The following is an 18,518-nucleotide window of genomic DNA, read 5'->3' as shown; positions in this document are numbered from 1 at the left end:
GTGGGGGTGAGAAGTAGAAGTGTCACTTTATAGACGCGGCCAACTCCTAAAATCTCACGACGGGTTATGACCGGGGTACTGTGTAGTGGACCAATGCACTCGGTTGGGCGGTCAGATTGAAACGTGCCCAGACACCATGCTAATTCCTTTCCTTGGTAGGCTAAAGAACGATTTGGCGGAATTAAGCAGCAGACCTAGCTTCCCACAGCTATGGGCATTGATTTGACAAGGCGTCCCTATATCCTTATTAGGTTTCTGCAAAAGAAAGACAAAAAGAGAACGTGAATAATGAGCGATAACTTCTGCGCCATCTCATTCAAAACGAGCGTTTTACAAAAAAACTTATTGCAGGCTAAGAAATTGACTTTTTTTGCGAAATCTTTAAATCAAAAGACGGGTAGATACTGCAACTTATTAAAAATAATTGCAAACACAAAAATCGAGGCATTCGGTGTATCGTAAGTTTTACTTCAGAAGTAGAAAGATTTTGCATTAGTTTTGGTAGAGAAGCAAGAATGGGTAAAATGAAGGAGGCGCAATGAACAAAATAACACTTTATTCCAGAATTGAGAAGGCCATGATGTGGTTGCTTAACGAACTGGTATGAACCGGCTAGACAAGTACACACTACAGAAAATTCAACATAGTTGAAAAACCTGCGCAATTTTGACTTTAGTATTCTATCGGGGCATTGAAATTTATACAGTAGAATCTCGATAAACGGAAATCGGTTAAACGGAATCAACGCTTAAACGGAACAAACGCCTCGCAGTTGGTTGGTTTTGTATTAAGGCAATGTAAAAAAAATCCCGTTAATCGGAACTCGAATTTTCTGACCACCGTATAAACGGAACCGAAAATAGACTCGAAACCGCAACTTCACGTTCACGCAGAGCCCCATCGCGGTACGCATCACTGTCTGTATGTTCAAATTCACAGTGATGTAGCAACATGTCCGGAAAATACCGTGCAGAGCATTGTAGCTGATGTCTATCCCCCCGATGAAAGCGAAGACGAGGATGAAGAAGTCGAACACGAGACTGCCGACTCTGATCCTGTGGTGACACCTGCGCAGGCGGAATCGGCAGTCCAAATGCTGAAGAGTTTCTTCGAACGAGAAGAAGGTTCTGAGCTGTTTTTGAGCAGCCTGTCTAGTATGAGTGGTGCCATTCAAAGAAAACGGTTGCGAGAGCTCAAACAAGCAAACATAAAGTCCTTTTTCACAAGCCAATAAATCGCAGTTCCCGCTGATTTCCACGGAATAAGTGGACTATTGAGATTTTTTAAAAAATTTTAGTAGTGCTCTGAAAAAAAAGTTCATTGCTTACCGCTTTTGTGCAATAAAGTTTGTGCCCGTAGCATACAGTCCTCTTTAATACCTAGATTTTGCACCTGAGATCCGCTTCAGCGGAGACTGCCAATTGCGCGCACGCCTGTCTCGTCGGGACCAAGCAGTCTGGAACGGATTGCGAAATCCTGAACCTCCTCTCGCTAAACGAAACTCCTGATAAACGGAACATATTTCCCCGGTCCCTTGAGGTTCCGTTTAACGAGAGTCCACTGTATTAGCAAAGATTGGCCATTTTAAAGAGGTGATATGTTTGGAGAGAAAAGGCCACAGTGTGGGGAGGTAAAACAAGCAGAATGCAGTAATAAACTTTTCAATAAGGTCACTGAGGGATGTGTATACCAAGCTGATGAGAAATTTTCCTCCTAAATAAAGTAGCTCGCTTTGGTTAAGAGAAACATGCGTTTTCATACGATTCCTAGTGGGCGACACGATGTTCATAGAGATGGAAGATGTAGGACAGATATTTTTTATGCAGAGTAACCGCTTGTTACTGTGAATACAGCCTCATCTTAAACACGCGCGCAACCGAAAACATACATTGCACAGGCACCCTGTTTATTCCACTTGATTCCGGAAGTAAGCAGTGGTGGACAATGGAAACTACTCTGTACGTTGATAAATATGTCCTGTGCCAGAAATCACGCTGCGTTTTGGAATTCACCTGAATGCAGCCGTATGCGGCCGGCATCAGTGTGCTGGCAGCGAAAAGCCAGTGGGCCATCCTTGGCGAACAAGCTACAATACCACAGCCACATGTCAACGGGCGCAACCAGCTAAACTCCTCCAGTATCCTTAATAATCATTAATTAGTAATTTTCGTCACAACCTGATTTTCTACAAAGCAGACAGATTAGCCATAATGTAATCATCAAAATATATTAAGATAATCTAATTTAAGGTAAACAAAATTACTCGAATGATACGTACTTGAAGGTACTGGTATACTTGAAGTAGTAAGTCAAAAACGACCATCAAATTTAAAAGAAGACAGAAACTGGCAGTTAGGCAAAACTGAATTGGGCCTTATTATTTTATTCTAGGGAATGAGAAGAAATGAAATTAAATTATTCAGAAGGAGTAGTGAATTAACTGGCTGGTAGATTTTTTTCTCCGCTTACGTTTAAAGGTTATCACAATCTATAAACGTTGATTTTGATATGTCATCCGCAGTGGTCACTCCAAAGTACATGCTGTTTTTCGCTGACTGTACAAAGCGGTGGCCTAATCAATGCGCACAATCACTGAGACTAGTGCGTGCCCATCAGCGCGCAGTGCCACTACTTTTTTTTTGCAATTTAGTCAGAGATTTACTTATAACAATCTCATTGGTCTACAGAAGGGGATAAGAAGGATTCCAAGGACGCGAAGAATTCTAAAGATGGCGCAGAAGAAGGTGGTACTACTGAGAAAAAGGCAGGTGTGTATCCTCGCGCAGTTGTCGCTTGAAAGTGTACGTCGTTGTACGCTTTTGTACAGCGCCGTCGTCTGCTCAGAGCAAGCAATACAACTATTCCTGTGACTGCATGCCCATCAGCGCGAAATGCCAGCAAATATTTGTTTCACCATTCAATGAAAAAGCTACTTATAGTATGCTCATTGATTCACAGGAAAGGATAAGAAGGAGTCGAAAGATGCGAAGGATTCGAAAGCTGCAACAGGAGGAACTAGCTCATCGGACAAAAAGTCAGGTACGTATATTCTAGCACCCTCGTAGCACACGTCACGTAGAAATACATATGTTAGCTACATGATTCCAAGTACGAGTAGAGTTAAAACATATCGAGTGAGGCTCAAAACGAACAAAACATTTTGCGCCTATGCTGGTTTTATGATATAGTAACAGACAGTCATTACCATAAATAAACATAACATGTGCTAAATAAATGCATCATCCCCTAATTATTCTGGTTCTGAGTCCCAAAAATAATGCGGAGTCTTATTTATACAAAAGTGCGAGTAAAATTTGCAGGAACGGACATTTAAATGTCGCAGCAGGTTATGACACGTATGACCTGACACTAGACGTAGAAAAAGTGAACAGCACAAATACGACCCCGAACCAGTAATGAACAATATTCAAAACCTCAAAACCTGTGCAGCTGTTGCCGTTATTCACGGCGAAGAGTGCTGCTACCTTATAAAAAAAAAACTCGCCGTTTCGCCCGAAAGGCGGAGCATCGATAGGGATAGCAAATTGCTAGACAGCTATACGAAGTACGGATAGTAGTTTTATTAGCCACATACACTCGTAAACTTTCGTTTATTAAATATATTAACAAGCATGGTGTCACACGCACGCAGGCAAACACAAACGCCTCTCACTCAATCCCAGCGGACACTCGCTGTCGAAACGCTGGAGTGAGGAAGCACGGCAGCAGCCGCGAGCGAATCGAACTTCGTGCTGCCTCTCATTTCAGCTCGAATTAAGCGGCGAGAACACAGTGCAACGAAGCAATCAGCCATCGACGCACGTGTACTCTGTCCCCATTGCAGATCGCTTTCAAGATAAACCGTGCGCGGCCGAGCTCAGCCGCGCAGGCTTACTCTATGGGTCCACGCAGTTCTACTCCGCTACCGCTGGAGCAGAACTCCGCTACTCCGCTACCACAAGGTACCCTATCCGGGTTCCTTGTGCGCGATGGAAGACGGCGTGCGTCATTTCACCTTCTTCCCTTACATCACCAAGATCGAAGCACCGTCGTCGGCTCATCCTCGCACGCTTTAACTCGCACACATTGCGATCGGCCCGTGACGACGATGTTATCGCACTTGAACTTTATGCGGAGCATCACGACGACGCCGACGACGATGGTGGAAATGTGCCTGATGTGTCAATATAATTGCAATCGCAATAAAAATATGATGATAGGAAGCTTTGTGAAGTTAACAGGTGTAGAGGTCACACTGCAATTTGAAATGCTTCGCGTGCTGTACAGAAAAAGGCATCAGTTTATCCGCAATCTTGTTGATGTGCTCCTTCATGATTTTTGGTGGACTAGTTCGCTAGTGACCCAGCGAAATGGTTGAGGAATGTATCAGAAAGAGGCGGTGCCCGCTGAGACTTATTTTTCGCTGCTGCATTTTTCGTGAGTGCCGAGTATATAATATTTCACAACAAATGCATTTTTTATGTCCTTTGGCATCCCATATTCATGTACTTAGATTTGTGTCTATTTAAATTATAATCTGATCAGACAAAATAAATTACGCTACATGTTTGGACCACGTTTGCTGGCGTCGGCTGTCCACAGTCGCAAAAAAAAAAAAAGTTCGGTGAGGAATTGCCAGTGCTCGGCGCTGCCTTTGTATACGTTCTGTTTAGCGTATATCGAGCTGTTCATGCTAAACTTAACGCATATCTTCCCACAGCTGTTATTACCTGCTAAAATTTCATTTTTACCTCATGTCAGCTTGACTCGGTATCGCCACGCCGCCCCAGCCGGGATCAGCACTCGAGATGGAAATGGCCTGCGAGAATGACTAAATGGTCCATCATATCACACGATCTTCTAGGAACAAACTGGAAGTCAGTTTATACTCCCTGATATGAGGCGTGCGATAGTTTGCCCCAACCCTTCATACGCCTGGAAGTCATGCCTGTAAATAAAGACGTTTTCACAACCACATTGTCTGTTTTTAAAACAAGTAGAAACGTTAGGTCATGCCATCAAGACCATAATGCGTCCCTCGATTAACTGGGAAATTGAAATATACTGAAAGAAAATATTGTCATCAACCCGCCTGTAGCACAAAGGTACAATGGCAATCTGTGTATCTTTATTTTACAAAGGTTTCTTTCGTGCTATACAAATGTTTTCTTTGCAGGTTTGTGTTGGTATGATTGACAATTTTCAATTTTGTAAATGTCATTAAACGAAATTGATAAATTTTAAATTGTAAAAGCTAATATTTACAAACAGTGCGAAGCTTTATGAAATTTTATAACTTCTTAGACTAATTAGCGAGATTGAAGTATGCAACAACTCTTCGCGAGAAGAAATTTGCCAAAATCAAAGGCAGACTTGATACAGAAACCCTCTAACATTCTCGCGGGTAATTTTGACCCGCTTATCGTAAGACTTACACATCGCATATAAAGCAATGGTGGGGGACATCCAGCTCTTCTTCTGCATAAATTAAGATGCAACGATACCGTGTCCCGGTATCTCTGTGGCATACCGCCAGGGTTGCGTCAGCGAATGAGTACTGAGAGTCTGCCGCATGCTAAAGAGAGGAGAGGAGGGCTCGCCGATAATATGCTACAAATCCTTTCATGAAACATCCTTCAGCCAGCATCGTATAGGAGGCCACCAGAGGCGCGCGAGGAAGAAGCCTTTCTCATGGTTCTCCTTTCAGCCTCGCTGGAGCGATTCGTAGGCTTCACTGCGCTATTCGGAATAGTGAGGTAAAGTATATAAGGTGGGCATAACATTCGGGCGATTTAGTCAGCGATTACTGTTAAAGTCGATGTATGAACGTTGAGATCATGCTGAAATTTTTTTGGGGGAGCGTTGCTCTAGCCAGTGCTACGTGACTGTCGAACTGTTCACGCTGCGCAACTGCAAATGCAGGTACTGCACCATTTAGCAGCTTCGATGGACACATTTAGAGATGCTTGCTTTGGAATGTGTACTCGTAGCCGTCGACTTTTCCTCATCCATTTTGTTGCTTATTAGTTGATGAGTAGTTCGAGCAAATCGAAGTGCTATAAGTATTTGCATAGGGCGCAGAGCTCATGTGACGGCTACAGAAATGGTCTCTGTGCTGAACTTCTTTCCGCCTAGGGGTCTGTTTACCGCGCGCGTTGTGGATTACTGACTGCACGCTATGGAGCCATCTATGGCTAGTACATGTTTGCCGACTAGAAAGACCACCTATTCCTCTAACAACGTTCGTCATGTGGTCTCTCCGACCGACAGAAAAGCCAAAGCAGGAAGAGGAAGGAGGAGAAGAATACGCTAAGAACGCGAAGAAGCCAGGTATGTTTTTTTTATTGACATGATGCAATAGCAGAGGTTGGTAACTTTACGTGGCACCACCTACTCCCTGTCACTTGGTAAAGAAAAATGTTATTACAAAATTTGCCGCAAAATGTGTCGGTGTTGGTTCACAAAGTTTATTCAGTCAGCATAAACACGAAGTTCTCTACAGGATTTCAGGAGCCTACAGAAGGTTACCATATATACAATTGCATATGTAAACACAATCGCTTCCAATTGTCCGAGAACATTACAGAAGTTCTTGTTTTTCCGTGTAGCACGATTCATGCGGCCTAGTGTAAACGTAGGCTGGAAAAATTGATATCAATATGAGAGGCTCAGGAAGCCCTACCTATCTACTAGAGGTGGGCCATATGAGTGAAACTGTGTACCTCAGAGATTCCTCCTGAGTTTGAAGCTTAAATGTTCCCACTGCATGCGGTCACTGCCTTCCCGTGTTCGTCACCTGCTTGGTGCACACGCCGTGGGATACTCAGTACATGGGTTAGAGCTATCTATGATACTAGTACGCAGTCGTGAGCAGCAACCACGGCATATCTTCAATTCCTCCAACAAGCTTCCCCGGGTATCCTTCTGACCTAAAGAGTAGCAAAAGAACGACTACAAAGGAAAGAAAACTAAACTACCACATCAGCGAAAAATGATGATATGTGTCTTTTCTCACCCGCGTAGCACGCGGCGTGAGCGTGGGTCCAACTGCGCGTCAGAAAAAGCAATGTTCATTTGGAAGGACCAGGAAACACGACCTATAATTCAGAGGTGGGTGACTGGGGAAGAACTCAAGGCCAGAGAACTTCAGCTAGAGACCTATGCTCAAGCGTCCGCTCAGCATGTATTCACTCCCACCTGCAACACGCGCAGCGTGCTCTGTAGTGTTTATAGGCTTCCTGGTTGACTCACTGGGTGCTAACTCCCTACTTGCTATTATCGTTACTATTTGAGTGCTAATTGTTGTTTTGGGCACAAGATATTAACTCGTGCCCAAAACTTGTTGGGTACGCGTAGTATACGTGCGCCCAGTAGTTAGCTTGTTTTAGGCAAAACAAACTAACTGGTTAGCTAGCTAGATAGCTATTTAATTATCTAGGTAACTGGTTAGTTAGCTGGTTAGCTACTTAGTCAGCTAGTTAGTTGGCTAGTTAGCTAGCAAGCTAACTAGTTTGTTTGTGATGCACCCAAAGTGCAGTTCTAAGTAACACCCAGACTTGTCTCACGGGTTTTCGTACTATGCAGTTGATGTTTGCATAGGTGAACAAATTGACGCCCTGCCGAACCCAAGGCACAGACACCACATAAGGCCTCGGCAACGGTGGTGGCTTTGGCCGAGCGTCAATCTTTGACATGTTTAAAGCTGGGCGAACGGCATAATATAGAGTATCTAACTTGATGATCCGTATGGGCGTGTTAGAAGTTTCTAGAGGCTAATCAGCACGGTGGTCTCACAAATCAATAAATAAAGGAGTAATGAGCATTGTCTATCCCTAAAGATATGAAAAAAAAACAGGGAACGGGAATGAACACATAGGAGCAAACAGCAGAGGCATACGTATTGCAGAATAGGAAAAGTACCACTTGCAAAACGATAGAGTCGTTCTGTGAAGTGGAAACTGATAAACGATAAAAGATTGTGGTGCAATTTTTAAACCCTGTTGCTATTATCAGGGAAGCCACAGGAGTACGTCGCATTCAGAGAGAATCCGCATACCAAGATAGTTGTCGCACTTCGAATAGTTGCCTAGTTTCTTTGAGCAGTGTGGCGACCACGCTAAAAGAATGTGATTGCCTATTTATTTCACATCACAATAAAGGCAGCAAGAGGACATCGCTGCATTTACATGCTGCCGGTTGACTTCAGTGCAATCCGAATGGACCGCGAGTTAGATCAAAGACAGGGGACCATTTCGAGCTGAAACGAGAAAGAGCTAAGAGGTAACAAAAAAAAACGAAAGCAGTGACAGTCCCATTGTGCCTGGTTAAAGAACAATAGTAGCCTCTTCTTTTGCGCAAGCTGCTTGCCGCAGGTTGCGTCTACAGCTCGGTACGCTCCCTAGACATGAGTGAAACGCACTGACAAACATAAGCTATCGGCTGCCGATTCTCGTAAGGCCGGAAAAATGAAGGTCGCCTTAGTCAACATCGCACTCATTGTCGTCGTGATTATTGTCACAGAAGTGCAGCTCGCTAAAGCAAGAAGTGAGTAAACCTTAAGATTTCACGCCTTTTGTTGCTAGCGGCATGATAAACACACTGGATCACATGATTGGCAGTATTGCCACAGCCGACGAAGCTGCCCGGGAATTATGGCTAGACCAAGTCGCCAGTGCATACACGCAACGCGCTACTTCTTGTAAACTCTCGTATCTCTCGAAGTGCTAAAATGAGTTCAGAACTGTTTCACGTCTGAATCAAAATTTGGTTTAACGTACCTGTTGCAGACAGTGACCATGTTCATGACAGTACATTAGAGCCTTCATGTAGTCGGTGAGTGTATGCACCGAGCAAAGCCTGTGCACAAATAGACTGGTTATCGCCTGTAGTTAGCACTGCGACTAACTCGCGCAGTACGTTACTTTAACTGTTGCGCGACGGGGGAAGGAGTAGTTAGAAGGGGTGGAAGTACAGGTTCGTTTCCTACACTTCACTGAGGTCCACTCTGCTTAGCATCCTTTATGTAACAAGGAGTGTCCAGAAAGGTTCGACAGGTTTTTTTCTAAGGCGTTCTAGCTATTGTACCCTCCTGACAACTAAGTAGCAATCGGAGGGCTAGCCTACTAGTACTCCCCTACGTTTCTGACAAACATGGTGAATCTGGCTTCCTGCCTTTCCGTTTGTCTTTCTGTGTCTGTAACCGGCCGCGCATATCACAGGCTTAGTCAATTGTAGCACCGATAGCTCTCGGCAAACCTCAAGTATGCTCCTGGGCAACGTACTAGCCACGAGTGGCGTAAGTTCCCACACTCCAGCAAGGTCTTGAGCAAGAGCCCAGCTGTACGTTTCAACTGTTGCGAGACAGCAGCACTAACCCGCCACGGGTCATTGTCCAAGACTATGTGGTAAGAGGAAGCAGGAAAAAAAATGATGATAAGGCAACACTTACCAGCAAGCAAGCAACCTTTAAGGAAAAGAAATACCATGCATGAATATATATCCGCTGGTATATCAGAATAATAAAGGGCCAAATTAGAGAGGTCAACAAACCATTTAAAACGAGACCATTCGCAGTGGACAGATATAAATGCACAAAACAAAACTGAGCATGGTTTACACTGTGAATAGGGGAAAGCAAATGAGTATCAGTCAGCTGCATGGCTAAATACAATACCATACTGCAGCTGGCTTCGATGCTCACCACCGAGTTGCACGCTCATCTGTAGCACACACACACCTAGTGCATGCCTCGGCTGAAACTGAAACTCCCCCGTAATAATCACCGCCCTTCGCAATCAATATTCCACGTTCTGCTGTCGAAATTTACACCGTTTTAGGAGCTGTTCCTAACTCAGGAATCTGATGGATGGGACAACTGCGAAATTCACCATGTCAGTGATAACTAGCACCTCACTTACAATGAATCTGCGTGCTTTGCAAGGTCACTAAGGAACAGCAGAGATTGAGTGGTTCATAGCGGTGTTCAAGGAAAGGAAAATCTCGAACATTTCTTCTGTAAACAATTGTCTGGTTACATGACCGGGGTAGGCAGTTTATGTAAAGAATCACATTGGAATGAAGCTGCTTATACGCCGTCATTCACTAGGTGCTGCTGAGTCTATGACTTCTTTAAAAAAAACTTCTCCATATGGGGAGTTTTTGTTAAAAGGTGAGAGGGTGCTAATGCTAAGGCAGTCGAATGGTGATGGCGGCCACACGGTGATGATGACAGCGTCAGCGAATGGACAACGGCATGCAGAGACAATACATGTTTTGAGCGTTAAACGGCTGCCACAGCAAAAAGTTAACGGTAAGAGATAATAACGGTCTAGGAAAAGGGGCAACGTTACAAGTTAGGAACTCTTAGTCTTGTCGCGTATTGCTCAATATACTACGTTGCGAACACCATCACAGGTCATGGGCGGTAAAGTTGTGCGGGAAAACCACGGAAGATAGAATCACAGAAACCAAGAAAGGAGCTGTTCCTTACGTTAAAAACCAAGCAGCGTTTAAACCTATACGTGTTCGATGCATAAACTGCAGTCGTAGAACTTGTTATACTTCTGTACTTCTCAAAACAACTGGCTTTGGCACAGATTTACATGTGCGGGAACAATAGCTAACCGACTCAATTATATATTTCGTAGAACATTCTGTAACCTTTTGTTTTCTTTGGGTAGACATGATGGCAATAGCAAAAAAAAGCATATGACCCAGTATTGCTAGGGTAAAACACGTATGTAGCCTTTGTGATGTGACGATACTATTGTGAGCCGATCCCGCACATCATCGGTAACTAAGTGCAGCTGCAAAGAAACGAGGCAATCCAGGTGAGACGGCAGTTGAAGTCACCACTGCGTTGCTGACAAAACAGTGTGCCTGAGGTGTACAAAAGCCGTACGCTTCTCGCTCTCGTTGTTTATAATGCTCAGATTGGAAGCAGAAAGTGGGCTTAAATGTTCGTTACAGATCAGAAACGAGTCTTGCCTATTTGCAGTCGGTCGGTCTCTTACCCGGTCGGGTGATCGACGGGTGCCCCGACTGGCCTATCTCGAAATGGACTTGCGCATCCAACTGAAGTCGCGGAATTGCGGCCCACAAAGATTTCTCTAGTTCTCTCTTGCACCGATCGCCTTCTCTGTTCATGGCGTCTTTCTGTGATGCTCTCTTTCTTTACCTTCTCTGCTACATTCTAAAAACACAGAGAGAAACTAATATGGATTTTTTCGATCGCTTAGCGGTACAGCCAGGTGGATAAATATTTTGCCCTTTCATGGAAGTCCCTTCAACTTATTGCAAGTTTCCGAAGAACTGATTTGTCATATTAAATATTCCTGTATTCCGAAGTGTCGATTGATTCACCGCCTTGCTGCGATCTGGTAGCCTCCTGATTTGCCAAGCCGGTTAATCGACAACCCTAGAAAGGTGTTGGCGCCGGATTTGATCTCTGTATCAAGACGAATTTTTCATCAACTGCGAAGCTAGCTTTTGTAGCTTTTTCTTTGTAGCCTTATTTTATAGTTTCTTTTGTAACTCTGAGTAACAGTCGGGAGGATGGCACTTTCTCCTTTTCCAAAACACAAATTGTACGAAAAGTGTAAACAGCTCTATTAGTAGTGAGGTTGGCTATACTATCAGCTACCCTTTGTTTTATCATCAAGTATTCATTTATATTATCACCAGTTGTCTATTAGTGGAGTAGCTTCTTGTCACATACACGGACCTTTTTTTTAGATTACTTGTATGCTCTCTGGGGCAAAGTAAATGAAGACTGGGACTTACGGGTGGGCTATTAGCACCAGAATAATTCAAACTCATTCGGCCACACGGGAGTAACTACAGCAATGCACTCCTGTATTTCAGATTGCTAGAACAATTGCATTGGTGCAGTTTTACAGTGCCCCTGATAGGGCAAGCGGCAATCGCAGATGTGCAGTTCCAACTTTGCAGCAGCTGTTTATTTGAGCTTCACCCCAACTTGTATAGAAGTAGGTAATGCAGCACATGTTTCAGAAATGTTAAGGACAGTGGAATTCAAGTTAGAAAAAACGTACATACGCCTACATATGCGGCGTTGCTCATACCAGGCTCTCAGCTGCATTGTGCGTATGTCAAATGCCTAAAGCCCACTCTTATATACGTAAACTTTTTGCATATCTGCGGATGTCAATTAAGGTTTCTTCGCATTGGAGGGTGCTTTTTAGGTTTATGTTGTGCATGCAATGAATTGAAGAGCCTGGAATTGGCGCTGCCGCATAGTAGGGAATATAGGAGGGAATTGGCACTGCCGCATAGGAGGTTCCCTTAAAAACGGAACCTCTCTGCACTTGAAGTTCCTGAAGCAAGGCTTGATTGAGTATTCATTTACGAGATGGTGCGAAGCTGCATCAAATCTTCCCAATGTCCACAAATAGTTGAAATAAATTTTTTGCGCGTAAAAAATGAAATGCATAATTCTAAGCCAGAACATGAAGTTCAAATGTAACATGAATAAAAATTCACCCACACGTAATGTAAGAGGTGCACATCTTGTGGAACTCGAACGAAATTCTGCTAATGCAGAAATTACCAAATGAGGTATAATTTATAACAGAAATACAGTTTGTGTGGCCAAATATTTTGTTCTAGCATTTAAGGTCAACTTTACGCAAGGAGCAAGTGCGATATACGCACAATACCTGCAGGCAGCAGAAACACTGCTACTTCTGCAATTAAGATTCACTGCGTTAACATATAAACAATGAAGAAAGGCTGCAAGATGAAGTAACATCACAAGTCACTCCTTTCTTTGGTGCTTAAGAATCACAGCTTGTTTTCTGTTAGTACAAGAGGTGCTTAGTTATGTTTAAAAATACAAGATATATCTTTCGCACTAACAACTTTTTCTAGTGGTTAGTGCGAAAACTGATGTTTGACACACTCATCAAACATCAGTCTTTCGACAAAGGTTATATTTTAGCATATTGAGTATTGAGAAGCTTTAGAGTATGAAACATTGGCACATCACAAACAAGGCGCATTAGCCCTTCTACAATGGCCAGAACATCTGAGCAGACGAACTGAAAACGAACGCCTAACAAAGCCGACAAAATGAGTCAGGAATAGATCAATATGCTTGCAAGCAACGAAAAATTTGCTTCGTCTGCTGGTGCTTCTCACAAGGAAACACTAGTTAGATATGTGCATTAGCTGCCCAGGAATCTACAAAAGGTATAAATGGACCATGTATGGGGTAAAATATGTAGATTTCTCCATGGAACAAATTAGAACGAACAACGGCAAACCAAATTCAATGGGCATTTGAGGAGTAAACAAAACAGGATACATTTAAGTGAATGGACCAGCAAATTTTTTGAAGCATTAAAATTGCTCACCGTGACTATCCGACCAATTAAGCCTGCATCTTCTCCATCTCACCCAGTTTTTTATCGCTTATTGCTTTTTCCAGTGCTGCCAGAGAGAACACCTGTCTCACTCTACCTCTGTTGCTCTAGCTATTCCTAAGTTTAAACACCACATATATGTCGCTCCATAAAGCTTTAATTGACAAGACGTTCGTATACAAGTCTTATCGGGCAAGGTTGTACCCATGTAGATCTGACGAAAATTCCGCCGAAGAGAAAACAAAGTACTGCGGCCGCCATATCAATCGATCAATTTGAATTTCTTTCGAGGCATGGAAATGGGCTAAGCCAGCGGACAGGATGCCGATCGCACCACTGTGTCGTTGCGCCGTTTTTCAAGTAGGGACCAGAACAATGGATGTTTTCATTCTGAGCTAGCTGTTTTACTTAGAGTGCCGAGGTTGTTTCACTGAAATTGTGGAACAGGAACATCTGCTCGGTGCACGCGTGGTAAGGCCACATACGTTATGCGAGAAAACACTATGCGGGATAAAGAAAGGCAAGTTTATTTGCATGTGCATTAGGATACATCTTGTGCTGAATAATACGCGTGAAATACTATTCGAAGCAAATATCAGTGAATTAGAGATGTAAACGCCTAAAATGAAGGCGTTGTTCATAACAGAAAACAAGTGTTTTCTCGGCTATCATCATTACATCTCGGTAGGTCTCAAAAGCAAGAAGTGTCAGAATTGTTCTTCTGGAGCATGTGACACATCACGAATAAAATATGTGACGCATCCGTCAATAGAACAGGTTGTGGGGCTAGTTGGTTCATAGCTTTCAAAAGCTTAAGCGTCAACAGAGACAGCACACAAAGAAAGGACAATGACAGGACGAGGCAGGTCAATGACGCCTTGTCCTGTCATTGTTCTTTCTTGGTGTGCTGTCTCGCTTGGCGCTTCATCTTTTGAACGGATCTGTCAATTTAGTTTCGTAAGATTAGGAATAGCCACAGTGGTCGCTGCAACTGTTTTCGCGCATCCTTTTGTCTATATAGCCGTGCTTATTGCGTAGTCTTCACTATTTTAAGATAAAACATATACACTTTATTAAAACCACATTATGCAAAAAAAAGAGGTGAGGCATGCAGACAGGACAAAAGAGTAGAGAAGTGGGCAACACGAACGCCCACTATCAACTGAAAGGAGCACTGAGGCGAAAAAAGAAAGAAGACACAAAACTAATCTGTGTGAGCTGATGAATGGTAACACCACGTGTCAGTCGGATACATGTGCTGGTCTACGTGAGAGATAACTGTTAAGGCACTTAATCTCATCCTAAGGATCTTTCCAATATCTTTTAGGAAGAGATTAACTGCCTTAACAGTTATCTCTCACGTAGAACGGCACATGTACCCGACTGACATGTGGCGTTACCATTCCTGAGCTTGCGCAGATTAGTTTTGTGCCTTCTTTCTTTTTTCGCCTCAGTGCTCCCTTCAGTTGATAGTCCGCGTTCGTGTTGTCCACTTCTCTACTCTTTTGTCCTGTCTGCACGCCTCACCTCTTTTTTTGCATAATGAATCCTTACCAACTAGCTCAGCTTTCTGTCGTTCTAAAACCACATCATTAGTTTCACAAGACATACAAGCAGCACTTTTGAGGCTGCTTGCAAGACGCTTGAAAACGATTCTCAGATGTTCGATCTATAGCAAAAGGCAGCGTAAAAGTGCTGCGATTTCGTTCCTGGACTTCAGAGAAAATGGAAGGGCCGATGAGATAAAGAACGTGGAGAAACATTGCACACAGCACAGTTAACGTGACACTACAAGGTATACTTCAATATTCTAGACGGCGTTTGACATTTTGAATTGCAATTACCATTTACCTACCTTTGTGGAGCTGGTAACTTCGTTGGTCTTCCGCGGTGCAGGCCCGGTTTGTTGACGGCGGTGGTTTCATTGCCAATTAGAAGACGAAAAACTGCGGCCCATCACCTTCAAAAGAACCAGTCCAGCAAAGCATAAATAACGTGGTCAACTGCCCTTCGCATTACGTACTTCAAACACACGTAGGACAGTGAACGACACGAAGACGACACTCAGTGCAGTCATGGCATCATCATGACTGTGCACATATATAAAAGAAAAAAAGAAAGAAAAAAATAAAATGAATAAAGAAAGCGATATGAGGTTGAATAAGGCCTCATTCTTTATCTACGAATTCATCCTAAAGATTGCCCTCATCTTGAAGGATAGCAATCCGATTGCTCTAAATATTTGATAAATGTTTTACTTCTGAGCATTTTGTCTATTGTGCTTGATCTGAACATTTTTCTAACAGTAACGTGCCGCATCTCCTAAACAAATCACCTGTCTGCATTCACAATAGAGGACCCTTAGAAATGCGTTTGCGCCAAAGCAGAATTCTCAAATCTACGCGCACAAGTGAGTGCGCCGTACACGAAAAGGCACTCGTACAGACTGGCTGACCTTTCAAGACAGAGCAGCGGCATTAAGTGCTTTCGGTTATCTTCTCGACAACAGAAGTGCTGAGAATTTCGCGGAAGTGTATAGCTGCGCGTAGGTGACCACTTTCTTTGATTGGAAGGCTTTAAAAGAACGCTAAGTGTAAGTTGCTTTTAACCTGCCTTATTTGCAGGGCCACACGTGTGACATTAGTGCTTTGTTATACTCGTATGTGCAGGTATACGCAATACGAGTAGCAGCCGAGGACGGCAACGAGAGTCAACTCCTTCGAGTGAGTACACTAGTCACATCAGCTGCCTGGTACATCAGCTGACATTACAGCAGCATACAGCTTTATATCAGTGTAAAGCTGTATGCCGCTCTAATGTCAGCTAATGCGATGGCAAAACTGACAACTGATTTTTCCAGGTCACCGTGTTTCCGCAGTCAAGAGGCACGTACATAAGAAAAATCTATAGCTAGAGTTTGGTTTTTGCTTAGAGAAAGAACGAACGAGGACTTGAATGGTTTTCTTTTGTGTGATAGGCACCAACTAACGATCCGCTCAATGAACAATAATATTACTACCAGCGTTTATTTAACACAAACACCTGTGGAAAGAGCTATCCCAAAAACACGGGACAAGATATTGTCGTGCCAGTTTAGTCTACTGAAGCACGATGCAACCAAGGTTATATTTTTTGTAATGTAGATATTCCACAGTGGGGGGACTTGTATGCTGGTCTGGTAATGTGCATTGAAGACGACTGTTATTGCAGAGTCTTGCTACACTTCCAGCATAATACGATGTTGCACTCATTTATTCATTTTATTTTTGCTGTTGTGCCGTGAGGCAGCCCACCTGAAATAAACTTTCTAGAGTGACAAATTGATTGTGCATAATGCTAGCCACTCCCATAGCTTTAAATTTTTTTCTTGAAGAACTTTCAAGAGTTTGTTAGATATATTGAGACGTGTTTTCAAAGTTTCATGTAGCAAACGCGCGTGTTTATGTCATGCGTGTGCTTTTCTGAACATGATTTTAGGAACACAAAGAAAACCTACTGGAACTGGGAACTTACGAAAGCCATCAGGGTCGCGGAAACCGAGTGAGTACACTTGCCGCATTACGACGAAAGCAAATCATACAGTAATCTTTGAAAACTACAAGGACTACGTTATGTAGAACAGTGCCTGCTGTGTCGATTATTGCCAGCCTCAAGTGTATGCAGTTTTGTTTTCTTTTTCGTAATGTATTAGTACACATGTACGTGTGGTTGTTATGACATGCACAGAAGCTGCACTCGCTTCTGAGTCTTGCAGGAAGTTTATCAAAAACATTGCTTATCGAAAGTACTTGTGTCTGGAAAACAACATCAGGGAATGTATTCAATAGCATGAAAATCTAGGGTGCTTTTTTTAGCTATACAGAAGTTTTAAAAATCGCCATGGTAGATAGTACAGCTATCACCTTTCTACTGCAGGACTCAAAGAAGCGGTTTGTGCTGCAACCCGAAAACAGTTGCAGTACTAACTGGCCATGACTAATAACAGTAAATTCACTAATTAAGTTTTTTGCTATATACTTGGCATATATTGCAATTCACAAATTGTAGTCAGCTGGTTTCCAAGGTATATCAACTTAAAACGAATCCTGAGGATGGCGTCAATGTAACGATAAGCGATGTCATACGTTCAGTAAAAATGTACTGGTCACTTACTTTTTCAAGAAAACGTCGTTTTATGAAATAAATCACAATTGTGATAGAACTGCCAATGTATTTCGTCACCTTTTTTGGAATATCTCGAAACTTGTGTCATTCGGATAATTCGTAAATTGCAATATGCATCATAATATAATCAAAAATTCAATTTACGACATTTCGATAATTAGCTGAGCTTGCGTCTTCGTTTCGCTCACGAGTAATGCCCACTTCTACGAGTAATCCGGCTCGAGAAGTAGACTTGTGCTATTTACTGCAGTCGACTTTTGAACATTGTGCATTGCATAAAACGAAACACCCGACATAAAAAGATGGAAAACGTGCTTCTCATGATATGCTTGCCGGCCACTGTAATTATGTGGTCTCGCTGTAAGTTGTTATTGCAATAAGCCTTCCTCGGGAACTTCATCCAGTCTCCAGTACAAAGTTTGTCCTCGACTAACCTCTTTTTCATGCAAACTTTGGCCGCTGATAGAGTGGATCCAAAACTTTAATGAAAGTCCTGAGGTACGTGACTCAGCGCGTTGCGGGCCACTCCCACGTTGGGACAGTGAGGCCATGCCCGACCGCTGCATCGTGGGCCCTCTGGACAACACATGGTCTAATAGTTAGAGCATCGAGCTGCGTTCAGAGGGAGCCACAGGGCTCTAATGCAACCGTCCGACCCTTGGACCCAACTTGGGTCACTGTATGTGGGCTACTATGTATGACCCGGTCTTCAATTAATCCCTTTGGCGCAAAATTTGATTACCGAGTATGTGGCATTGGCTATGTGCGGCTCTTCAATGAGTGGTTGGTCCTAAACCCTGCTCTCCCAGTGCAGCAGCCCGATGATCCACCCATTTGTCAATTGACTATCCAGTGACCCAAGGTGGCGTTAAAGGTGTTAGCCAAGGCTAGAGAGACATACCGCAAACTGGGTGAAGTTGCCAAAGAACACCAATCGCAATAAAAGAAAGTATCCCCTTTCACATTTCGCTC

The 18,518-nt window shown here is 43.2% G+C and overlaps 2 protein-coding genes across 5 annotated transcripts in view; both read left to right on the top strand.

Moving 5' to 3' along the window:
- Positions 1-4,964, top strand: part of LOC135904405 (cylicin-2-like) — a 43,711-nt gene extending 38,747 nt beyond the window's left edge. Inside the window, exons 12-14 of the mRNA XM_065435193.1 lie at positions 2,688-2,768; positions 2,959-3,039; positions 4,762-4,964. Of these exons, the coding sequence (XP_065291265.1) occupies positions 2,688-2,768; positions 2,959-3,039; positions 4,762-4,766 (167 nt within the window). The 3' untranslated portion in view covers positions 4,767-4,964. The remainder of the gene's footprint in view (positions 1-2,687; positions 2,769-2,958; positions 3,040-4,761) is intronic.
- A 3,371-nt stretch (positions 4,965-8,335) lies between these two features.
- LOC135904404 (cleavage stimulation factor subunit 2 tau variant-like) overlaps positions 8,336-18,518 on the top strand; it is a 41,301-nt gene continuing 31,118 nt past the window's right edge. For all 4 annotated transcript variants that reach the window (XR_010565107.1, XM_070521610.1, XM_065435192.1 and 1 more), the window contains exons 1-3: positions 8,336-8,544; positions 16,052-16,105; positions 16,860-16,922. Coding sequence is in view for 3 of the 4 variants with exons in the window: in XM_070521610.1 (XP_070377711.1) it covers positions 8,466-8,544; positions 16,052-16,105; positions 16,860-16,922 (196 nt within the window). In the remaining variant the exon portion in view is untranslated. The remainder of the gene's footprint in view (positions 8,545-16,051; positions 16,106-16,859; positions 16,923-18,518) is intronic.

This window comes from Dermacentor albipictus, chromosome 7, assembly GCF_038994185.2.
Source record: "Dermacentor albipictus isolate Rhodes 1998 colony chromosome 7, USDA_Dalb.pri_finalv2, whole genome shotgun sequence".
Taxonomy (NCBI): Eukaryota; Metazoa; Arthropoda; class Arachnida; order Ixodida; family Ixodidae; genus Dermacentor; species Dermacentor albipictus.
Note: the sequence above shows the minus strand (reverse complement) of the source record. Positions and strands in the feature narration are given on the sequence as shown.